The sequence below is a fragment of the Myxine glutinosa genome, chromosome 7, assembly GCF_964187855.1.
Source record: "Myxine glutinosa chromosome 7, kmMyxGlut1.1, whole genome shotgun sequence".
Lineage (NCBI taxonomy): Eukaryota > Metazoa > Chordata > Myxini > Myxiniformes > Myxinidae > Myxine > Myxine glutinosa.
In genome coordinates, this window is record NC_136267.1 from 110,245,111 (window position 1) to 110,270,889 (window position 25,779).

The 25,779-nt window shown below is 51.2% G+C and overlaps 2 protein-coding genes and 1 long non-coding RNA gene across 4 annotated transcripts in view; 1 reads left to right on the top strand and 2 right to left on the bottom strand.

Annotated features, from left to right (window-relative positions):
- LOC137431580 (unconventional myosin-IXb) overlaps window positions 1-3,931 on the top strand; it is a 232,539-nt gene extending 228,608 nt beyond the window's left edge. For both annotated transcript variants that reach the window (XM_068123054.2, XM_068123055.2), the window contains exon 47: window positions 1,974-3,931. In XM_068123054.2, the coding sequence (XP_067979155.2) occupies window positions 1,974-2,209 (236 nt within the window). In that variant the 3' untranslated portion in view covers window positions 2,210-3,931. The remainder of the gene's footprint in view (window positions 1-1,973) is intronic.
- The window catches only part of LOC137431586 (hyccin), a 576,074-nt gene that overhangs the window by 400,813 nt on the left and 149,482 nt on the right, over window positions 1-25,779 (bottom strand). The window lies entirely within an intron of this gene.
- LOC137430618 (uncharacterized) lies at window positions 5,615-20,085 on the bottom strand. Its single transcript, XR_013623965.1, has 2 exons — window positions 19,995-20,085; window positions 5,615-6,082 (listed from the first exon to the last, which is right to left on the bottom strand). It is a non-coding gene; the product is annotated as an uncharacterized LOC137430618 (long non-coding RNA).

Here is a 25,779-nt window from a genome sequence, read left to right on the forward strand (position 1 = left end):
AGAGAGTCATAGAGCAGTATTCAGGATTGCAAAGCAGATAGCGAAAGAGAGGTGTGATGTGATGGGGGTGACTTGTTTGAAGGATGAAGTGGGACAAATCGTTGTGGACCCAGATGGCATTAAAGGAAGATGGAAAAGATATATGGAAATGCTGTTGAATACAGAGAATTAATGGGATGGCAACATCGAGAGTAACCCAGTTTTAGGACCGGCAGAGAAGATAACTGAGAAGGAAGTTGAGGAAGCGATAAAAGCAATGAAGAGTAGAAAAGCGGGAGGGCCGACGGGAGTTGTGGGAGATATGTTGAAGGCAGCAGGAAGTTGGGGTGTGAAGAGAATGACAGATCTGTAATCTGGTGGTGAAAGAAGGCCGCATTCCAGTGGATTGAGAACTGAGTACCCTCGTCCCTCTATACAAGGGGAAAGGTGACCCTCTGGAGTGTGGCTCGTACCGAGCGATAAAGTTATTGGAGCATGGAATGAAGGTATTGGAAAGGGTGTTGGAGAGGAGGATAAGGAAGAAGGTGAAGATCGACGAAATGCAGTTTGGATTTATGCCAGGAAGAGGAACGATAGACGCGCTCTTTATTGTGAGGCAGTTTCAGGATAAGTACATGGAGAAGAGGAAGAAGTTGTTTCTTGGGTTTGTTGATCTGGAGAAAGCATTCGATAGGGTTCCACACGAAGTATTGACATGGGCATTGAGGAAGTTAGGAGTGGAGGAATGGTTGATCAGAGTAGTGATGGCAATGTACAAAAGAGCGCACAGATGTAAGGACGAAGGACGGGAACAGTGGTGAGTTTGAGGTGAAGGTGGGAGTGCATCAGGGGTAGGTACTAAGTCCACTACTATTTGTAGCTGTGATGGAGGTGCTGGCTCAGAACGTAAAGGAGGGTTTACCGTGGGAGTTGTTGTATGCAGATGATCTGGTGTTGATTGCGGAAGGTATGGATGGACTGAAGGAAAAGATGAACAAGTGGAAGGAATGTATGGAGACAAAAGGTCTGAAGGTGAATATAGGAAAGATGAAGGTGATGGCAAGTGGTAAAGCATGTGGTGAGGTGGAAAGAACTGGGAAGTGGCCATGTGCTGTGTGCAGGAAGGGTGTCGGAGTGAACTCCATTCAATGTACAATGTGCGCTGAGTGGGTTCATCAAAAATGTAGTGGTCTGAGAGGGTCATTAACCAGTGCGGCAACTACATTCAAATGTAAGGTGTGCACAGAGGGAGCTGCAGATGGAGGAAATGTTGAGTTGGATCTTGGAGACGGCGTGAAACTGGAAGGTGTGAAAACATTTTGCTACCTCGGAGACATGCTGAATGGAGAAGGTGGATCAGACTCGGCAACGGTTGCTAGAGTGAGATGTGCATGGAAGAAGTTTCGGGAACTGAGTGGCGTGCTGATGAGGAGGGGAGTGTCGTTGAAGCTGAAGGGAAAGGTGTATGGTTCGGTGGATGTGCGGAGTATCGTTGAGAGAGAGGAAGACAAATTATGAATTGCGAAAGATGATGGGAATATTGCCTGTGATTGATGCTGTGAAGAGGAACAGGTTGAGATGGTTTGGTCATGTGTTGAGGAAGGATGAAAGTGACTGGTTGAGAAGAGTGATGAAAATGAATGTAGAAGGAAGTAGAGGACGGGGAAGACCGAGAAAGACTTGGCTAAATATGGTGGAAGACGAAATGCGGGCAAGGGGGTTAACAAGGAGAGATGCAGAAAATAGGGCAAAATGGAGAAGATTGTCATGGGGACTGCAAGGCTAACCCCCGCTCTAGCAGGGAAAATGGCCTTAAAATGCATGTTGTTGTTTGTTGTTGTTTCTCTCTCTCTCTTTCTCTCTCTCTTTCTCCTGTTCTTTTCATTCTGTCATGCCATGATCTGTTGTGTTTTCTCGTTCCTCCGCAATCCTTGACACTGTATACAAACAAACAAAAGCATTTACATGCACTGTAACCCATTTTATTCCTCCAGGTCCAACACTGTCCTCTTGGGTCATTGGTGCGTCTGTCCCCGTGATGCTTCGTGTCAGCAGCTCAGTGCGGCGAAGCAGGGCAGGGCGTCACTCTCTTGCCACCGTAGCTGCCCTCATGGAAAGAGAGAAGGAGCGAAGAGAAGAGGAGAAAACCTCTTGGAGGCACTCTCAGCCCATCTTGGATGACAATTCAGAAATCCCATACATCGATGAAGGGTCGAGCTTTGAGCATTAGCTCTCACCTTTGCACCGTGGAGCCGTGGTGTGCCTTCGAGATGAGTATCTGAGTCACAGTTGAATCTGCGGATTTGCAGTCACGGTGACTACTACCTCGATACTCTATTTACCTCCATTTCTCCACAGTGGGGTTCCACTGCATTAGTGGCATAGCTCAGGGATGATACACAAACGCCTTTTGTCGCAGGATTACACAAGCGCCTCTGCAACGCAGACTAATTAACTTAATTGAAGTGTGAGCTGACATGGTGTGTGGTATGAACTTTCCTCACGTACTAAAGCATGAAATTGTACAACCTATGTGCAGCATTCCCAGATGTAGTCTTACGATGCAAAATGTGGGAGCACACTTGGAACCGTTTGGTCTTGGACAAAGAAGTTTCCTGGAAGGAATGCTTTGGTTCTGGATCTGGGACTTTGGAGCAAACTTTATCCTGGTCCTTTTTTGAAGGGTGATCTCAGACCTTGGACCTGAAAAGGTTCGTCAACCTGGACCTTAAAGGAATGACAAGCAAAGCGTATTCTTTGCTCAGACCGAAAAGAGGAAGCCATTTAATTCCATGGTTTTCCCATAACCGACAGAACTGTGGGGTCGAAGCTTTCCACATGGCTTTTGCTACCAAAGAAGCTCGAGCCAGACATTTACACGACCTTTAGCCTATTACGTTAATGGTACACAGCACCCGCAGACCTTGGTGTTGAATCGTTGGGCCTCGGTCATCGGGTTCAAGAAAGGGATGCAATTCGGTATTTCATTCAATATCTATTGGTGCCAATTAATGTAATGTTTAATTTGCAGAATGCAAAAGGAGAGAGATTAACCGTTTGCCTCTTGTGCAGGTATTTGAATGTGGTAAATCTGTTTTGTAAGCATTCTTCGTATGTGACCTTTGTCCCTTTTAATAACTAATTTAATTTCTCACTTTATTTAACACACAATGAATTGCCTTGTATTATAATCGTCAGTTTGTGCAATGTCAGGGTTAGTTTTTGTTTTTGTTTGGCTGAATTGTCCTCATATTTTTGTTTCGCAATTCTCGCGCTTTAAAAGTATTTTTCATCATTGACCATGTGGCAGGTTATATACATATTAAGTATGCAAAACAATTCTGGAATTGGCCTCTGCCACCTTTTTTTTTTTTTTATTATTATTTTTTTCATATACAGTATTCCCATTCTCACTTCTTGCTCCAAACAACTTTTGACTTTCCTTTCCCTCTTCCTCTATCCGTTTGTGTATTTATTCCTTGGATGGTCCCTTGCTAAAGCATGACTGATTGTTTCAAAGTCACAGATTTTGAGATCGGAGGTTGGGACCAAACGTTGAGTTTAGTGCCAAGGTTTCATGGCCACAGCTGTTTTCTAACTTCTACGAGCAATTCTGTCCACTGATCACAATCCCAGCCATAATTTAAAGCTCCAATGTTCTTTGATTGGGATTTCATTTCTCAAAAAACGTTTTCAGTACTTATTTTCAGTTTGGTTGTCTTTGATCAAAAAGGTACAAAAGAAAAGAAATTTCAAAAAGAATTCTGCGAATCACTCGTGCGATATTTTGTTCTTCCGTGAGCCTTGATATCAATATTAAAATACCCAATGTAAGCAGTATGTTTAGCATGATGCTTGCATATGTTTACCAATGTACAAGAGTATACACAGTGATTTTCAAAAATTGATTTGCAAAATGCATCAACTGCCAATAAACCTGCTCAATTATTTATTTATTTTTTAACGAACAGTTTGACTATTTTAGGTTGAGAGTTGTGTACTCAACCATAGAAATAGTACTTCAGGGTTGGTCTGAGCATCTGCATGCAATAATGGGTTTTCAACGGTGCCTCGGTGCCACACTCCGAAGGAGCCCATAATAACTAAGATTGAGGGGTTTTTTCGTATACAATGTCGAGGCCTGTGGAGGAACATAGAACAGATCAGAATGTAACAGAACAAAAGGAACAGCAGGGTTGAGGGAGAAACTAGAGAGAGATGGAGGAGAATGAAGGCAAGGGGTGAACAAGATGGACACCGCCAAAAACTCTCAGGAGGGAAAACCTGGAAACTTGGAAAGAGACGGTCTTGGGGGGAGGAAACGTCAGTTGTGAATGGGGAATGATCTGTGATTGTGGTAAACAGCTGTCTTCAAGACTTGGAGGGAAGAATGAGATTGAGGAGACTGAGGAAGTTGGTTTTACAGGAAACAAAAAAAAGGTTTCTCCAAGAGGGGGTTACTGGCAGATCACGTGTACCCTGCAAAAACCTGGGGTGGGTCAGGGGGAGGGGACAGATCTTGGAAAGGGTAGAGGGTGCAAGACGACAAAGGGAGGTAGAAGACAGAGACCACGAACCTGTCTGTGATGGTAAAGTGATAGACTTAGCTTAATATTGGGAAATTCCAATGATATTGAAGGCCTTGGTTTTCATGTCAAACTGAGCAACATGTGAGGCAGGGGCTCCAGCCTAGAGGGAAGAGCGGTACTCCAAGCGGTGGATGAAGGCCTTGGACTTCAAATGATCAGCACCACGCTTGCAAACGCATAATGAAAGTGTACCTTGAAAAACTCAGAAGTGACGAAGGCTCAAATGATATGGGGAAGTAAATTACAGAATTCTGTAAAGACCATGACATTGCAGTGCCAGACAAGAACAAACGTCACTCACAAAAAAAAGAGCAGTGAATCTTTCGGCGATTGTTATTGTTTCGGCTCTGTTGTACCAACAACTTTGGGTCAAAGAGAGCATGTAGAAGAGGAAACAAATGCACAGGAAACACCAATGACTGCAACCAAAAGTAAAAACAAAAAACAGGTGGCATCAGCAATTGTACATCCGTGTTTTGGATGCCATAGCTGGTAATACTGACGTTAGAGGCGATTCTCAAAATAATCAATGGAGATTGCTGAAGCGTGTGACTCAGTGTTAAGATGTGGCAAAAATTTCATTCCTCCGCATCCACTCTTGCAGAAATATGCAGAACCACTCCAAAAAACATCCTCAACTTGCAGCTGCAGAAATTTACCTTTTTACCAGTATCCTTGGTGTTGCCAGTATCTGGTGTTACCTTTCAGAGACTTCAAAAGGAAATGTCTCGGAGAAGGCACCCAAACTATTACAAACTCATTCAGTCAGCTCTCACATTTCCAGTCGGGACGGCCACTTTGGACCAAAACTTTTCTGCAACGAGACGGATTAGAAACTGTTTGCCCTCATTCATGGGGGAGGACAGATTTTCTTCACTCGCTCTTCTTCACATAGAAGGGGATTTAACTGCGAGGCGGATTCCAGAGGACATTGTGGACATTTATGTTAACTAAAGAGAAAGACGATTGCACCTTCATCAAGGTAAGAACAGTATTTCGATAAAGACAGTGTTTATGTATGTGCAACACTTGGAAGACTTGATTGATAAAGTTCTCGATTTTGTTTATTCAATAATTTGTTGTTATGCCATTGTTGGTAAACATGTCAAATAATTTGGCTTTTAAAAAAACCCACAAAAAATAAAGATTAAATAATGAACGTAAACTGTATTTTTGATTTCAAGTACACTGTAAAACTGAACACGAACTATACTTTACTAACGAGCAGTAAATTCGTAAATCAGACCGAGCTACCCATTACTAACATTTAGTCATCTGCCTTCCCCCTTCCCCTCATCAATAGAGAAGTCAAACTCCACCTACGATTCAGTGATTTGAGCACACAGAATGATTGAGTGTCAATGCCAGTTTGTGATTATTGTGCTCAGATTGAAAGGTATGAGCTAACCGTGTTAGAGGCATAGCTTCTGTTCAGTTGTCCTGAGTACGATCTGCAGCTCTTCTTGCTTCAGCTCTTGTAAGAGCAGCAACACAGCCTCCAACACACAGCTCTTCTGCTGCCCCAACAGTGCACAACACAGAAGAATGTTAAACGATGCAGAAGACGCCAAAACTCCATTTGTACATTAAAAAAAAGAAAAATTCTCAAAGTCAACTTATATCTGAATGAAAGGCAAAGAGCACGAGTTGCGTGAAATCACGAAAAGTGGAGACATCCGGGAGCCTTAAAATCAATCACATTTGCAACATTTTTTTTTTTTTTTTTTTTTTTGTATACAAGATCGAGGCTCGTGAAAGAGCGAACATTAATCACACAGAAAGACAAACCGACACTTAAAACATATAACATCGGGAGCGGTAGACAAGATGGGGAGAGAGGGGGAAGGACACGAACACAACATTTGAGAGCAGGGACCGAGAGACATCGAGAGATCTGAGAGGGCGAGGGCTTTGGGGGGGGGGGGGGGGCATGCGAAGGGGGAGGGGGGTGCATGCGAAGGGGGGGGGGTGGGAGAGGTATAAAACACATGGACACTGCCAGGACTTCCAGGAAAGAAGTTGGAATTTCAAACAAGGTGGATCTGGGGTGAATTAGCGGGGGTAGAAAAGATCAAGGTTTTGGATGGGGGAAGATAAGAGATGGTGGTGAACAGCTGTTTTAAAGACCTGGAGGGAGGAGTGGGATTGAAGGGAGTGAGGGAGTTTGTTCCAGAGGCGGGAGAAAAGAGGAATGAAAGAGTGAAGGTGAGCAGAGAGCCGAGATTTCGGCAGTTTAACCATCAGAGGATTGCTGGCAGATCTTGTGCGACCTGTAGGAATATTTGGGGGACAGAGCACAGAGAGAGCTGGGGGTGCAAGGCCGGAGAGGAGTCGGTAGAAGACAGAAAGACCACCTACCTGCCTGCGGTGAGTGAGTGAAAGGCCCTCAGAGATAGCTTCATCGCGGGAGATTCCAATAATTCTGAAAGCTTTGGTTTCAACAGCGTGAAGCCGAGCTAGGTGTGAGTAGAGTCCCTGTATAAAGAGTTGTGGCAACTCAAATTTGGACGCCATTTTGTGTCTAAGTGTGTCGGATTAGATATACATGTACATTCGCGATATGGGGTGATATATTCTAAACCTGCTAAAAAAAAATTTACTACACATATTTAGTCTTATTATTACATACAGGTGATATTTGTTTTGTCAAAAACTCAGCTATTGCCATGAAAAAGAGCTGTGTGGTGATATTAAAAGTAGTATGGCAATGCATATTACAAGCCAACACTGCATATAAGAGCTAACATTATAAGTAAGACAAACCAATGCTGTCGTTCTATGAATTTTAATAACTTTTAGAAAGGAGTGTGGGCATATCCAATTTTTTTTCAACGGTGCCGAGAGCAATTCCGGTGTAGGACTTCCAGCCGACATATAGTCTAACACACTTAAAACAAATTCTGTACGTGGTATTGCCATATTTCTATAGTGTACAACTTTAGTTTTATCGACATTTATATTCAATTTCCATTGTAATGATTTAACGAGCTGCAAGTCAGCTTCTGTCTCTGACATAAGGAAAACGTCATCGGCATCTAGTAAGATTGAAACGTTCATTTATTACTACACCCTTGCCCAGAACTCTGATGGATATTGCCTGATCGATTAATATGTTTCATAGCTGGCGACTTAATTAACACTTAATTTTCGACTGCGCCAAGCCGTAATTAAACAGAGAAAAAACTTTAAAAAATACCTGCAGTGTGCACGGTTCGTCTAGTCGAACAGATATGGAAAAGCACAGATACGACGTCGTATTCACCATAACTTGTTTAATTTCACCAGGAACACGATGAGGCCGACACAGTAAACATTCAGTACAAAACTTGGTTCATACATTCAGTACAGAACATGATTCATACATTCAGACCGTAAGAAAACTCTGCCCGTAATACAACACTCTGACCAGACCAACACTTCATCCCACTACGTTCACTCCTCACAACGACACTCCAAAACTATCGTTTTGGGAACGATAGCTGTCACCAGGTTAAATATATAGGGATTGTCCAATGTGCAAAATCTTCCATCACTACAATTTGGCCATAAATCCCGGGGTGGGAAATATTTGAGCAAATATGCCACAAGACGCATGAGCACTGTACAAAGCAAACAATAACTCGTCAAATTTTGGACGTATGGATGGCTGCACAACCCGCAAAAAAATTGAGCAGGTCCCCCCCTAAAATTGCTTTTATGATTGCCGATTAGGCTAAAGATTTTAAACCAAAAAAATAACTTGCCTCGGAATAAGTTTTGAATGGACGGACAGACAACTGAAAACAAAACGGACCATGGGTTTCCCACCCCTATAAAATCAAAATTAATTCCCTCTGAAAAAGTACAGTGACATTGCCCGCAGACTACCCAACCGCAGACCAGGCAATGTCACTGTACCGGGACATTTCATCAATCAATGACAATATGCGGTCCGCTAGGACTACCCGAAAAAAATTGAGCAGGGTTCTTCCCACGGAAATGCATTTTTGGTCAGCTCCTTGAAGATTATAAACAAACACAAATCACTTCCCTTTAAAAGGGTTTTCAACGGACAGACAACCAAAAAAAAACCGAGCAGATAGAATTGCTTTTGAACATCGATCATCAAGCGGCGTGGGCCTACCTGGCAGAGTCTCGAGGAGTCGATCGCTTTCCAGCTCTTTCGTCTGACTTTCGCTTCCCAAATATGTCTTCTGACTTTATCACTTGGAAATCTATACATCTTATATTTCCCAGATTGGTTTGAACAACCAAAAGCAGAACAACCAGTCATTTTGTTTGGCAATAAACAACATTCCCGTACCAAGCTGACGTTCACGCACGGTGAAGTTAGACACAAAATGGCGCCACGAAATCACGTGACCAGAAATCTCGGGTCAGCGCATGGCGCAACTCTCTTTATACAGGGACTCTAGGTGTGAGGCATGAGCACCGGCCCATAGGGGAGAACAGTATTCCATTGAGCTGCGGATGAAAGCCTTGTATGTGGTGAGGAGCTCAGGTGTGCCAAGGAAGGACTTCGCACGACGGAGGATGCCCAGTCGGCGACTGGCTTTGGAGGCCAGCTTGGAAATGTGGTTTTCCCAAGAAAGATCATGGCAGATAGTGAGACCCAAAAGCTTGAGCGACAGAACTTCTTGGAGAGGATTGTTGAGAAAGTAGATGGGAGGGTTGTCCAGTCGATCTTTTCGGAGAGACATAGTAAGAGTGTGAGATTTGTCAGGATTGAAAGACATGTTCCACTTGTTTGACCAGTCTGTGATTTTGTCCAAGTCTTCAAAGAGTGAGGAGGCTGCAGACTGCCGATCTGAGGGAAGAGGAATGGAGCGGCAGAGAGTGGAGTCATCAGCAAAGAGATAGAGAGGATTTTCAAGAGAGTCAGAGGAGATGTCGTAGAAAGAAAGATTAGAATGGAGGCAGTAGAAATACAAGACAGGCCCCCAATCTGTTTGTGATGTCAGAGAAAAATGCCCAACTTCAACAACGCTTAGAGCAGATTCCATTGATTTTTAGGGCCTTGAACTCCATGGTGTAAATAAGTAAAGGGTATGCAGGTGCACCAGACCAAAGGGGGGAACAGTGCTCCAAGCTGGAGATTAAAGGCCTTGTAAGTTGTTCGAAGTCCTGATTTGCCAAGGAAACACTTGGCATGATGCACGCTGGCTTTTTAGGCCAACTCTGATACGTGGATTGTCCAAGAGAGATCACAGCTAATGGTGAGGCCAGAAGTTTGAAGGACTAAACTTCTTTGAGATGTTTTCAAGACAGTTGATTGGAAGATTCACCATACAATCCTTTCAGAAAGACAGTGCGAGAGTGAGAATTCTCAGGGTTGAAAGACATGCTCCAAGTGTTGGACCAGTTCCTGATTATATCAAGGTCTGGAGAGAGAGAGAGAGAAGAGGCTGCTGCCTGCCTCTATGAAGGGTGAGAGGTGTAATTGCAGAGGGTGGAGTCATCAATGAAAAGATGAGGTTTTTCCAGAAATCAGAAAGATTGTTGATAAATATTAGGAACAAGACTGGGCCCAATACATTACCTTTGGGCACTCTGGCCTCGACAGGGGAGGAGATGAGAAGATCCCATTGAGAGCCACATATGTGCTGACTATGGGAGTAGAGGGAGTCAGCAAGCTATGAGATGAGTTGGCCTTGGAAGCCAGAGGCTGAGAGATTAGAAAGCAATGTGGAGCATGTCAAATGCTCAAGATATGTCCAAAAACTGACCCTGATCTCACATCTGAGGTTTTTTTTTTGGTTTTTTTTTGTTTTTGTATACAAGATCGAGGCTCGTGAAAGAGCTAACATTAATCACACCAAAAGACAAACCGACACACAAAACACAAAAAACAAGGGGAGCGGCAGACAAGATGGGGAGAGAGGGGGAAGGACACAAAAGAGAGGGGGAAGAGGGGGAAGGACACAAACACAACATTTGAGAGCAGGGACATCGGGAGGACTTGGGGGGAGGTGGGAGAGGAATAAAACATATGAACACTGCAAGGACTCTGGGGTGAATTACCGGGGGTAGAAAAGATCAAGGTTTTCGATGGGGGAAGATAAGAGATGGTGGTGAACAGCTGTTTTTAAGACCTGGAGGGAGGAGTGGGATTGAAGGGAGTGGGGGAGTTTGTTCCAGAGGCGGGAGAAAAGGGGAATGAAAGAGTGAAGGTGAGCAGAGAGCCTAGACTTTGGCAGTTTAACCATAAGAGGGTTGCAGGCAGATCTTGTGCGACCTGAAGGAATATTGGGGGGACAGAGCACAGAGAGAGCTGGGGGAGCAAGGCCGGAGAGGAGTCGGTAGAAGACAGAAAGACCACCAACCTGCCTGCGGTGAGTGAGTGAAAGGCCCTCGGAGTTGACTACATCGCAGGAGATTCCAATGATTCTGAAAGCTTTGGCCTCAACAGCGTGAAGCCGAGCAAGGTGTGAGGCAGGAGCACCAGCCCAGAGGGGGGAACAGTATTCCATTGAGCTGCGGATGAAAGCCTTGTATGTGGTGAGGAGCTCAGGTGTGCCAAGGAAGGACTTCGCACGACGGAGGATGCCCAGTCGGCGACTGGCTTTGGAGGCCCGCTTGGAAATGTGGTTTTCCCAAGAAAGATCATGGCAGATAGTGAGACCCAAAAGCTTGAGCGACAGAACTTCTTGGAGAGGATTGTTGAGAAAGTAGATGGGAGGGTTGTCCAGTCGGTCCTTTTGGAGAGACATTGTAAGAGTGAGATTTGTCAGGATTGAAAGACATGTTCCACTTGTTTGACCAGTCTGTGATTTTGTCCAGGTCTGCAGAGAGTGAGGAGGCTGCAGACTGCCGATCTGAGGGATGAGGAATGGAGCGACAGAGAGTAGAGTCGTCAGCAAAGAGATAGAGAGGATTTTCAAGAGAGTCAGAGAGATCATTGATGAAGACCAGAAAAAGCACAGGGCCCAGAACACTACCTTGGGGAACTCCAGCCTGAACAGGAAGAGGAGATGAGAGAAACCCATTCAGGGCCACACGTTGACTACGACCAGAGAGGAAGTCCGCCAGCCATGCGTGGAGATTTCCATGGATACCAAAAGAGGAGAGTTTGGTGAGCAGCGCAGGGTGCCAGACCGTATCGAAGGCACGTGAAATGTCAAGGGAGACAGCTCTAATTTCCTGTTTGGCGTTGAGGACCTCCATCCATTGTTGAGAAAGCCGAAGCAGCATGTCCAGAGTAGAGTGACCAGGTCTGAAACCAAATTGATGATCAGAGATCAAGCCATTGGAGAAGAGGAAAGATTTAATATCTGAAGCAATGATGGATTCCATGACTTTGCTGATAATTGGGAGAAGGCTGATTGGTCTGTAGTTGCTGGGATCTGTTTTTGCACCTTTTTTGTGCAAAGCGGTGATGTTGGCTGATTTCCAAGCAGATGGCAGATGACCTTGAGCAAAAGAGAGGGTAAAGAGAACAGAAAGAGGGAGTGAAAGAGCAGAAGAACATGATTTTAGGACCCGTGGGCTGATGCCGTCAGGACCAGTTGCAGAATCAGAGTCGAGGGTTGACAGAAACTTTTCCACCTTGTCAGGAGGAAAGGACACAGAGTCCAGGAGCAGCTGGATACGACTGGGTACGGTGGGTACAGAGAGGGATGGGTTTGGGACACAAGATTTAGAGGCAAACACAGAGTTGAGGCATTCAGCTTTTTCACGTGCGGAGTCAGCCGTTAAGCCGTTTGAGGTGAGGGAGGGGATGGAGGGGGAACAAACACCAGAAACAGATTTGACCAGACGCCACCAGGATTTGGAAGAGGGAGACAGATAAGAGAGTTCGGTCTTGAGAACGGTGAGATATTGTTTCCTGGCTCTCCTGAGGGTGGACACACACTTGTTTCGGGCTTTGTGAAAGGAAATGAGATTTCCTTCCGTTGGATTTGCTTTCCAGGAGACGAAAGCAAGTTGTTTCAGGGCAACAGCCTCACCACAAGATTCCGTGTACCATGGACGGGAGGAAGGGTATGACAACTGAAGACGAGATGGGATAAATCTGTGCATGAGAGAGAGCAATTTACTTTGAAAGAATTCCCAGGATGAGTTGATGTCAGAGGCGGTAGAGATGGGAGACCAGTCCAGATGATTGATGGCTGCTTGAAGACCGTGCCAGTTGGCCTGAGTGAAATGCCAGACTCATCGACGCTGAGGAGGCTCTCTGAGAATGGTCAGAGAGCTGGCCACTTTGACAAGCACATGATCAGATGAGCCGATTGGAGCAGAAGAAGAGCAGCAGACATTTTCAGGGAAGTTTGTCATAACCAAATCCAGAAGAGAAGATGCTCCGTTGACTGAGATCCGGGTCGGGAAATTGACAGATTGTGTCAGTCCCAGTGAGTCGCAGAAGTCCTTTGCTGAAGAGCCATGGCTGGTGAGAGAGGTACCCACACCCAGCCAACTGGCATGGTGACAATTGAAATCACCACATATGAGGAAGAGAGAGTTGGGATGGGTAGATAGAAGTTGGTCCATATTATCAGACAGTGAGATGTAGATGGAGTCATCGCTGTTTGGTGGACGGTACAACACACATATGAACAAAAGGTGGGAGCGAAGGGGAAGCCGTAGCCAAAGGTATTCCTGGGGGTGAGGTGGAGAGAGGGCAGTGGAGGGCGAGTGAGGAAGAGAGTTTTTTATAAAGATAGTAACCAACCCCACCTCCAGGACGAGGCTCAGGTCTATCATACCGGAGGAGGGAGTAACCTGGGAGAGATACCAAGGCATCAGAGACATCATGAAGGAGGAAAGTTTCTGTTAAGCAGATCACATCTGGTTTGTCAGAAGCAACCTGTATGGAGAGGTCAGTCAAGTTTGAGCGAAGGCCCCGGATGTTTGAGGTCCATACCGTTAATGAAGAGGAAGGGGGAGCATCGGGTCCAGAACAGGGGGGGGGAGGGGTAGGGTAAGATGTGGAAGAGGTAGGGAGAGCTGTTGAAGGTGTGTCAGAGATTTCAGAATAGCTTGGAGAAAGGGAGGAATGGGGCGGACAAAAGGTTTGATGGAGATTGGGTGAGGCACAGTGAGGTGTTATTTGAGGAGGGGGAAGAGTGAGGCAGAAGGTTTGGGGAGATGAAGGTGAAAGTTGGAAGGGGGAAGAAGCAGGGAGGATGCTTTGAGGAGGAGGGGTGAGAGGGGAGTCTAGGAGGGGAGGAGCGAGGGAGAGTCTCGGAGGGGAGGGGTGTGGGGGGAGTTTAGGAGGGAGGGGAGGGAAGGGGCAAGGGGGGAGATTTGAAAGGGATGGGTGATGGGGAGGATTTGGAAGGGAGGGGTGAGATTGGATTTTGAAAAGTGTACAATTCATGGGAAACGAACATTTTTTGCAAAATGAGTTTGAGACCTTCGAGTCAAAAATACGTTTGAGGACACTGGAGGAGGGATGGAGTTCTGGATAGTTTATGGAATGTAGAAAGGAGGAACTGTAAGAGATGGTATTGTGGCGGACACAAAAGCCCACTGGCGTGGTGACATCATTCCACGCACCAAGTGGGCGGTGGCCACGCCCGAGGGGTAGGCGTGGCCTCATGATATACACCGGGCGACCAGCCCGGAGGAGTTCAGTGTTACAGTGTAGTCTTACAATAAAGACGTTTATATGTTACCGCTTGTCTGCTTCCTCCTTGCTCACAAGCAGCGCGCGTAACGCCGCGCTTTACTGGTGACCCTCGACGTTGGATCTGCCGGAGCGATCCTTCCACACGCGACGCCATCGCCATGGCCGCCTTCGTCAAACTTCCGGAATTTTGGGAGGCTCAGGCCGAAGTCTGGTTCGTCCAGGCCGAAGCCCAATTTCAGCTTCGGCACCTCACCGGCGATGACACGCGCTACTGCCACGTCGTCGCCTCCCTCGGGCCCGGCACGGCCGCTCGAGTTGTGTCCGTCCTTCGCCACCCACCGGACGGCCACAAGTACGAGGCACTCAAGCGGCTACTCCTAGCCACGTTCAGCCTCACGGACGACGCACGGGCCGACCGCCTCCTGGATCTCCCCGAGCTCGGTGAGACGCGCCCGTCGGTCCGAATGGACCATATGCTGTCACTGTTGGGCGACGAAGCCCCCGGTTCGCTATTCCGGGCGCTTTTCCGTCGCCAACTTCCAGCGCAGGTTCGCCTCGCGTTGGCCGGGACCGGGCTAACGGAACCCCGAGCATTGGCGGCCGAGGCGGACAAGTACTTCGCCGCTTCGGACACGCGGGCGAGCGTTGGCGTGGCCGTCACGGCCTTCGACGCTGATGTTCCACAGCATCATCTTCTACAGCACGCTGAAGTTCAGCAGCATGCTGATACGCACCTTGTGAACGCCGCCACGCCCCGCCCACCGCCGCGGCGAAAACCGCCACCGCGGGGAAACCCGTCGACTCCACCGGCCTGGCGGAGCCAGCCGCGCTCCTCCAGCTCCACCACCTGGTGCTGGTTCCACGCCAAGTTCGGCCACGAAGCTCGGCGGTGTCATCCGCCGTGCTCCTTCACCGGGTCGGAAAATGCCCGGGCCGGCGCTCAATTGTGGCGATGAGCGCCGGCCGTTCGAGCAGCCTGCTGTTCATAACGGACACCTTCTCCGGGCGCCGTTACCTGTGCGACACGGGAGCGCAGGTGAGTGTCATTCCCGCCGGCACGTCAGACAAGCATGCCGCGGGTGGGGGCCCCGCGCTGCTTGCCGCGAACGGGACGCCCATCCGTACGTACGGAAAACGCTGCCTCTCTCTGCGGTTTGGAGGGCAGGTTTTCCGATGGACGTTCGTCACCGCCGACGTGCCCATGGCACTGCTTGGCGCGGACTTCCTATGCGCTAATGGGCTCCTGGTCGACGTCAAGCGCAGACGGCTTGTCCAGGCCGAGACGTTCAGCTCGCTCGCGTGTGCGTTGCCCAGCTCAACGAGCGGCTTGCCAAGCGGCTTGCCGAACGATTCGGTTCCGGCCACGTTGGTCTGTACGCTTCCGGCAGCGAACGCATTCACCCGCCTCCTCGCCGGCTTCCCGGCCCTCACGCGGCCCACCTTCTCGGCGGGGGCCGTCAAGCACGGGGTGGCCCATCACATCCCCACCGTCGGGCCACCGGTCTACGCCCGGGCACGCCGCCTCGAGCCGACGAAGCTGGCGGTGGCAAAAGCGGAGTTCGCTACCCTGGAGCGACTCGGCATCGTTCGGCGCTCAGAGAGCGCTTGGGCGTCGCCGCTGCACATCGTGCCGAAGCCCGGCGGGGGATGGCGACCGTGCGGGGACTATCGCCGTCTCAATGACGCCACGACTCCCGACCGCTACCCCGTCCCCCACATTCAGGACTTTTCCGCCCGTTTGGCGGGCAGGTCCTTCTTCTCGAAGGTGGACCTCATACGCGGCTACCATCAGGTCCCCGTCAGGCCGGAGGACGTCCCGAAGACGGCGGTCATCACGCCATTCGGACTCTTCGAGTTCCTGCGCATGCCCTTCGGTCTGAAGAATGCGGCTCAGGCGTTCCAGCGACTGATGGACAGCGTCCTGCGCGACTTGGATTTTGTCTACGTCTACCTGGACGATATCCTCGTCGCCAGCGCGTCCCGCGAAGAGCACCTACGCCACCTCCGCACGCTCTTCGAACGCCTGGGCCAGCATGGCCTGATTGTGAACCCCGCAAAGTGCCGGTTCGGCGCCGCCACAATCGATTTTCTGGGGCACCGTGTCACCAGGCACGGCGCCGTCCCCCTGCCGGCCAAGGTGGAGGCGGTGAAGGGGTTTCCGCGCCCCCGCACGATCAGAGGGCTGCAGGAGTTCCTGGGCATGGTGAACTTTTACCATCGGTTCCTGCCCCGTATCGCCCAGCTCCTGCGCCCCCTGCACGAAGCTCTCCGAGGTAAGCCGTGCAAAGGCGACGTTACCTGGACCGAGCAGATGGACACGGCGTTCACGGGCGCGAAGCTCGCCTTGGCTAACGCCACCATGCTCGCGCACCCGGCGCCTGATGCACCGATCGCCCTCACCACCGATGCCTCGGACTACGCGGTGGGCGCGGTGCACGAGCAATGGGTGCGTGGAGCTTGGCAACCGCTGGCGTTCTTTAGCCGGCAGCTTCGCCCGCCCGAACGCCGTTACAGTACCTTCGACCGCGAGTTGCTCGGACTTCACTTGGCGGTCAGGCACTTCCGCCATCTGCTCGAGGGCCGGGCGTTCACTGCCTTCGTCGACCACAAGCCGCTGATCTTCGCGATGGGCAAGGTCACCGAGCCGTGGTCGGCCCGGCAGCAGCGTCACCTCTCGGCCGTGTCCGAGTACACGACGGACATCCAGCACGTCGCGGGGAAGGACAACCCGGTGGCGGATTGCCTTTCCCGGGCCGTCGCCCACGCAGTCCACCTCGGCATCGACTATGCCCGGATGGCAGCGGACCAGGCCGCTGACCCCGACGTCCAGGCCTTGCGGACCGCCGTCACGGGCCTCCGCGTCACCGAGGTGCCGTTCGACGGCGCGGGCGCGGCCCTCTTGTGCGACGTCTCCCTCGGGCGTCCTCGCCCCATTGTGCCCGCGGGCTGGCAGCGCCAGGTGTTTGACGCCATCCACGGCCTGTCCCACCCGGGCGCGAGGGCCTCCCAAAGGCTGATCGCCGACAAGTTCGTCTGGCACGGCCTCCGGAAGGCCGTCCGCGGCTGGGCCAGGACGTGCCTCGCGTGCCAGCGCGCCAAGGTGCACCGGCACACCCAGGCCCCGTTGGCCCCGTTCACGGTGCCGGAACGCCGGTTTGACCACGTCCACGTGGACCTGGTGGGACCTCTGCCCCCCTCGCGGGGTTTCACCTACGTCCTCACCATGGTGGACCGCACCACCCGGTGGCCGGAGGCCGTGCCCTTGGCGTCGACAACGGCGGCCGATGTCGCGCAGGCTTTCATCGCCACCTGGGTCGCCCGGTTCGGCGCCCCCTCAGACATCTCATCCGACCGCGGCCCCCAGTTCACCTCGGAGCTCTGGGGGGCGGTTGCGCAGGGGCTCGGGGTCCGGCTGCACCGAACCACGGCCTACCACCCCCAGGCTAACGGCCTGTGTGAGCGATTTCACCGCTCATTGAAGGCCGCGCTCCGGGCCACCCTCCGCGACGGCGGCTGGGTCGACAGGCTCCCCTGGGTCCTGCTGGGCCTCCGGACGGCGCCCAAGGAGGACCTGCGCGCATCCGCGGCGGAGTTGGTCTTCGGGCAACCGCTGCGGGTGCCGGGCGAGTTCCTCCCCGACTCCACGGCACCATGGTCCGCGGCACAGCAGCGCTCCGCTCTGCAAGAGACCGCCCAGAGGTTCGCCCCGGTGCCAACGGCATGCCACAGGCACCCACCGACGCACGTCGCCACGGAGCTTCGCACGGCGGAGTACGTCTTTGTCCGCCACGATGCCCATCGGACACCACTGCGGCCCCCGTACGACGGGCCTTTCCGCGTGCTGGAGACCGGGGCGAAGCACTTCACCCTGGACATCGGCGGTACTCCTGACCGCGTTTCGGTAGACCGCCTCAAGCCGGCCCACCTCGATGTGGACCATCCACCGCCAGTGGCCCGACCCCCACGTCGGGGCCGCCCTCCTGCGGGCGGACCCCCGGCACCGCCCAGCCCCGCCGCCACGGCGCCCCCCGGTCCTGCACCCATCCCAAGGGCAGCCAGGGGCATCCCACCTGGTATCCCTGCACCCCGGACGCCGCCGATCGCCAGGGGGCGCTTCGGCCGGGTCATTCGTCTGCCCCGCAAACTGGCCCTCCAGGTGCGCGGGAATTCTGGGGGGGCGCGTGTGGCGGACACAAAAGCCCACTGGCGTGGTGACATCATTCCACGCACCAAGTGGGCGGTGGCCACGCCCGAGGGGTAGGCGTGGCCTCATGATATACACCGGGCGACCAGCCCGGAGGAGTTCAGTGTTACAGTGTAGTCTTACAATAAAGACGTTTATATGTTACCGCTTGTCCGCTTCCTCCTTGCTCACAAGCAGCGCGCGTAACGCCGCGCTTTAGTATTATATATATTTTTTGGAATGAATAGATTTGGTGAGCAAGACGAAAGCATCCTTTTGTAGGAAAAGAAGAAAAGGGTGTTATAATATATGAGAGAAAATAGTTGTTCAGGGGAGAGATTATACATTTCTAACCGCGTGATCGCGAACGAAGAACGAACGAACAAAAAGAACAACAAATAATCGAATAAGACCTGGGAAGGAAATATTTTTTTGGGGGGGTTTTTTTTGTTTTTTTTTTGAGTAGAGATATTAAACAAGGAGGTACGGGGTGAACGACTGGGACGAAACAGAGAACGAAAATAATTTCAGCGCATTCGACGAATCGCTGAGAGAAAAACAAAACCACAAGGTCGGAGACGGTACGGTAGTCTAAGCCTACGAGTACTAGGCCGCAGAATACTCGATACCATTAACCGACGATTGTGTATACATGTACGAAAAATTAGCACCGAAAATTTTCCAAAAGATACGCTATAGGTACATACACCGAAAGATAGATACAGTCTCGACAAAAACACGATTGTGAAAGATCACTTAGCTTCGAAAGCGTGAGCGCATGGAACAGCTTCGAAAAGACGTGACCTCGCCGTGATCAAGTTTGTACAGATTCCACTGCGTTAAAGAAAAACAGATTGAGGGCCCCAGACATTGTTTGGACAGCAGCATGTCCAGCGTGGAATGACTTGGGTTGGAAATCAAACTTCGGTGAAGAGAGGAGAAAGAGGATATTCAAGAGAGGCAAGGCAAGTTTTCAGAAAATGGATGGTGACTCCGTTTTGCGCCTCTTGTCGAAATTTAGGGTCGTCAGAAATGTTCTCACCTTGGGTGAGAAAGAGTATCTATGAGTAGGCCAGCGTGAGTGAATGAAGTAGGGACAGCCAATGAGGGGTTGGGTAGGAAAGGTTAGAAAGCAAACAAAGTTGAGTCAATCGGCCTTCTCACAGGCAGTCAGCTGTGGTGGCATTTGAGGTGAAGGAAGGGTGGGTTGGGCAGCATACAACGGAGATAGACGAAGAGTTAGAACCAGGAGTTTTCAACTCATTCCATCCAGCGGGTCAGGAATGCATAGAAGTGAAACAAACACACTTCTCGAATTACATATACGATATACTATCACAAATAAAACCCAAAATAACTCGACTTTAGACCCAGAATTAAATAAAATGGCGGAACACTTCAGCTGTGACAAAGGAAAATAAGTGACAGTTTTGTGAGAATCAGTTCGTTCGGATCAAATTATGTAAGTGAAGTTGAACTTCATTCATAAAATGCTCCCCAAAGCCATGATACCACCCATCCTCTACATTTGGATTACATTGAATATCCAGAAGTCCGAACCCTCCGCTGGACAAACACTGGGAAGGAGATTCAAACGAGTGTTTGTTCCAACTTTTAATTCGCGAAATGTATTTTTATATTTCCACTTTGTGTTATTAAATACGTGCAACCTCACCTTTGAACTGCACGGCCTGTCAAGTAATAATGCAGGATTTGAGCAGGCAAACTTTTCTTCAGGAAGGGGCTTCAGACCAAGTTCCTCCCTAATCAGGCTGCAAATCACAAAACATTGCTCATTGACATGCCCATCGACATAGCACCGATTGCCAGCACGGTCACCATGGCACCGCTCGTCAGAATGGTCACCAGCACGGCCATCCACGCAACACAACTCACCAGCCCAGCCATCCACGCAACACAACTCACCAGCACGGCCATCCACGCAACACAACTCACCAGCACGGCCATCCACGCAACACAGCTCACCAGCACGGCCATCCACGCAACACAACTCACCAGCACGGCCATCCACGCAACACAACTCACCAGCCCAGCCATCCACGCAACACAACTCACCAGCACGCCCATCCACGCAACACAACTCACCAGCACGGCCATCCACGCAACACAGCTCACCAGCACGGCCATCCACGCAACACAACTCACCAGAACGGCCATCCACGCAACAACTCACCAGCACGGCCATCCACGCAACACAACTCACCAGCACGGCCATCCACGCAACACAACTCACCAGCACGCCCATCCACGCAACACAACTCACCAGAACGGCCATCCACCCAACACAACTCACCAGAACGGCCATCCACGCAACAACTCACCAGCACGGCCATCCACGCAACACAACTCACCAGCACGGCCATCCACGCAACACAACTCACCAGAACGGCCATCCACGCAACACAACTCACCAGAACGGCCATCCACGCAACACAACTCACCAGCACGGCCATCCACGCAACACAACTCACCAGCACGGCCATCCACGCAACACAACTCACCAGCACGGCCATCCACGCAACACAACTCACCAGCACGGCCATCCACGCAACACAACTCACCAGAACGGCCATCCACGCAACACAACTCACCAGCACGGCCATCCACGCAACACAACTCACCAGCACGGCCATCCACGCAACACAACTCACCAGCACGGCCATCCACGCAACACAACTCACCAGCACGGCCATCCACCCAACACAACTCACCAGCACGGCCATCCACGCAACACAACTCACCAGAACGGCCATCCACGCAACACAACTCACCAGCACGGCCATCCACGCAACACAACTCACCAGCACGGCCATCCACGCATTCCAACTCACCAGCACGGCCATCCACACAACACAACTCACCAGCACGGCCATCCACGCAACACAACTCACCAGAACGGCCATCCACGCAACACAACTCACCAGAACGGCCATCCATGCAACACAACTCACCAGAACGGCCATCCACGCAACACAACTCACCAGAACGGCCATCCACGCAACACAACTCACCAGAACGGCCATCCACGCAACACAACTCACCAGCACGGCCATCCACGCAACACAACTCACCAGCACGGCCATCCACGCAACACAACTCACCAGCACGGCCATCCACGCATTCCAACTCACCAGCACGGCCATCCACGCATTCCAACTCACCAGCACGGCCATCCACGCAACACAACTCACCAGCACGGCCATCCACGCATTCCAACTCACCAGCACGGCCATCCACACAACACAACTCACCAGCACGGCCATCCACGCAACACAACTCACCAGAACGGCCATCCATGCAACACAACTCACCAGAACGGCCATCCACGCAACACAACTCACCAGAACGGCCATCCACGCAACACAACTCACCAGAACGGCCATCCACGCAACACAACTCACCAGCACGGCCATCCACGCAACACAACTCACCAGCACGGCCATCCACGCAACACAACTCACCAGCACGGCCATCCACGCAACACAACTCACCAGCACGGCCATCCACGCAACACAACTCACCAGAACGGCCATCCACGCAACACAACTCACCAGCACGGCCATCCACGCAACACAACTCACCAGCACGGCCATCCACGCAACACAACTCACCAGCACGGCCATCCACGCAACACAACTCACCAGCACGGCCATCCACCCAACACAACTCACCAGCACGGCCATCCACGCAACACAACTCACCAGAACGGCCATCCACGCAACACAACTCACCAGCACGGCCATCCACGCAACACAACTCACCAGCACGGCCATCCACGCATTCCAACTCACCAGCACGGCCATCCACACAACACAACTCACCAGCACGGCCATCCACGCAACACAACTCACCAGAACGGCCATCCATGCAACACAACTCACCAGAACGGCCATCCACGCAACACAACTCACCAGAACGGCCATCCACGCAACACAACTCACCAGAACGGCCATCCACGCAACACAACTCACCAGCACGGCCATCCACGCAACACAACTCACCAGCACGGCCATCCACGCAACACAACTCACCAGCACGGCCATCCACGCATTCCAACTCACCAGCACGGCCATCCACGCATTCCAACTCACCAGCACGGCCATCCACGCAACACAACTCACCAGCACGGCCATCCACGCATTCCAACTCACCAGCACGGCCATCCACACAACACAACTCACCAGCACGGCCATCCACGCAACACAACTCACCAGAACGGCCATCCATGCAACACAACTCACCAGAACGGCCATCCACGCAACACAACTCACCAGAACGGCCATCCACGCAACACAACTCACCAGAACGGCCATCCACGCAACACAACTCACCAGCACGGCCATCCACGCAACACAACTCACCAGCACGGCCATCCACGCAACACAACTCACCAGCACGGCCATCCACGCAACACAACTCACCAGCACGGCCATCCACGCAACACAACTCACCAGAACGGCCATCCACGCAACACAACTCACCAGCACGGCCATCCACGCAACACAACTCACCAGCACGGCCATCCACGCAACACAACTCACCAGCACGGCCATCCACGCAACACAACTCACCAGCACGGCCATCCACCCAACACAACTCACCAGCACGGCCATCCAAGCAACACAACTCACCAGCACGGCCATCCACGCAACACAACTCACCAGCACGGCCATCCACGCATTCCAACTCACCAGCACGGCCATCCACACAACACAACTCACCAGCACGGCCATCCACGCAACACAACTCACCAGAACGGCCATCCATGCAACACAACTCACCAGAACGGCCATCCACGCAACACAACTCACCAGCACGGCCATCCACGCAACACAACTCACCAGCACGGCCATCCACGCAACACAGCTCACCAGAACGGCCATCCATGCAACACAACTCACCAGCACGGCCATCCACGCAACACAACTCACCAGCACGGCCATCCACGCAACACAACTCACCAGAACGGCCATCCATGCAACACAACTCACCAGAACGGCCATCCATGCAACACAACTCACCAGAACGGCCATCCACGCAACACAACTCACCAGCACGGCCATCCACGCAACACAACTCACCAGAACGGCCATCCATGCAACACAACTCACCAGAACGGCCATCCACGCAACACAACTCACCAGCACGGCCATCCACGCAACACAACTCACCAGCACGGCCATCCACGCAACACAGCTCACCAGAACGGCCATCCATGCAACACAACTCACCAGAACGGCCATCCACGCAACACAACTCACCAGCACGGCCATCCACGCAACACAACTCACCAGCACGGCCATCCACGCAACACAGCTCACCAGAACGGCCATCCACCCAACACAACTCACCAGAACGGCCATCCACGCAACACAACTCACCAGCACGGCCATCCACGCAACACAACTCACCAGCACGGCCATCCACGCAACACAGCTCACCAGCACGGCCATCCACGCATCACAACTCACCAGCACGGCCATCCACGCAACACAACTCACCAGCACGGCCATCCACGCAACACAGCTCACCAGCACGGCCATCCACGCATCACAACTCACCAGCACGGCCATCCACGCAACACAACTCACCAGCACGGCCATCCACGCAACACAGCTCACCAGCACAGCCATCCACGCAACACAGCTCACCAGCACGGCCATCCACGCAACACAACTCATCGGCACGGCCATACACGCAACACAGCTCACCAGCACGGCCATCCATGCAACACAGCTCACCAGCACGAATCCACGCAACACAACTCACCAGCACGGCCATCCACGCATCCCAACTCACCAGCACGGCCATCCACGCAACACAACTCACCAGCACGGCCATCCACGCATCCCAACTCACCAGCACGGCCATCCACCGTAGCATGACCGTGCTTGTCCCAACAAATGTCATCAGGCACTCGTCACAGCCAGAATGAGGGAAAAGCTGTCATCGCCTCGCAGTTTCATACAGCTGTATTATTTGCAGTCATCAGCAACACAAATGAGCCAGACACCTTACGTGAGGCAGACATAGGATCCATGAGGATTCCATGGCTGACGATGTATCCACGACTGGTCGCCACTTAACTTCACAACTCCTTAGCTGGTTGCCAAAGCAACCACATTGCAAGGATAAAAAAACCAATAAAAAATATAAAAATAATACCAAGTCAATCTTCCCTTATGAAGGAAACGCGGCGCATCAGGAAAGGTACACAGGAGACCATTGTGGCATGACTCCAGTGTGGACTGCACTTGAACAGTGGGAAAAGTTTCTCACATTGCAAAACAACCTCATTCGATGAAAAATACACATTTTTTTTGCAATGTGTCTTGGAAATGACGTCGAATTATTTCCATATCAGCTGGTGACCTTTTGAGGAGCAAATACAATTTCCCCTTTAGATTAAATAATATTGGACAGGAGATGGCGTCGACATTCCACATGCTTGAAGCCCATTGGTTTCAACTTTTGTTTTGTTTTTGGCTTTTTTGTAAACAGAATCGAGGCTCGTGAAAGAGCTAACATTTATCACACAAAAAAATCAAACAGACACACAAAGTATATAATAAGGGGAGCAGCAGACAAGATGGGGAGAGAAGGGGAAGCACACAAACACAACATTTGAGAGCAGGGACATTGGGAGATCTGTCGGATGGAGAGGGTTTGGGGGGACGAGGGGTGGGAAAGGGGAGGGAGGGGTGGGAGAAGTATAAAACACAAGGACACTGCAAGGAATTCCAGGAAGGAAGTTGGTATTTCAAAAAAGTGAATCTGGAGTGAAATTAGCAGGGGCAGAAAAGATCAAGGTTTTGGATGGGGGAAGATAAGAGATGGTGGTGAACAGCTATTTTGAAGACATGGAATGAGGAGTGGGATTGAAGAGAGTGAGGGAATTTGTTCCAGAGGCGGAAGAAAAGAGGAATGAAGAAGTGAAGGTGAGCAGAGAGTCTTGATTTTGGCAGTTTAACCATAAAGAGGGTTGCAGGCAGATCTTGTGCGACCTGTAGGAATATTTGGGGGACAGAGCCCAGAGAGAGCTGGGGGGGGGGGGGGCAAGGCCAGAGAGGAGTCGGTAGAAGACAGAAAGACCACCAACCTGCCTGCGGTGAGTGAGTGAGAGGCCCTTGGAGTTAGCTTCATCGCGGGAGATTCCAATGATTCTAAAAGCTTTGGTTTCAACAGCGTGAAGGCGAGCTAGGTGTGAGGCAGGAGCACCAGCCCAGAGGGGAGAGCAGTATTCCATTAAGCTGCGGATGAAAGCCTTGTATGTGGCGAGGAGCTCAGGTGTGCCAAGGAAGGACTTCGCACGACGGAGGATGCCCAGTCGGCGACTGGCTTTGGAGGCCAGATTTGAAATGTGGTTTCCCAGGAAAGATCATGGCAGATAGTGAGACCCAAAATCTTGAGTGACAGAACTTCTTGGAGAGGATTATTCA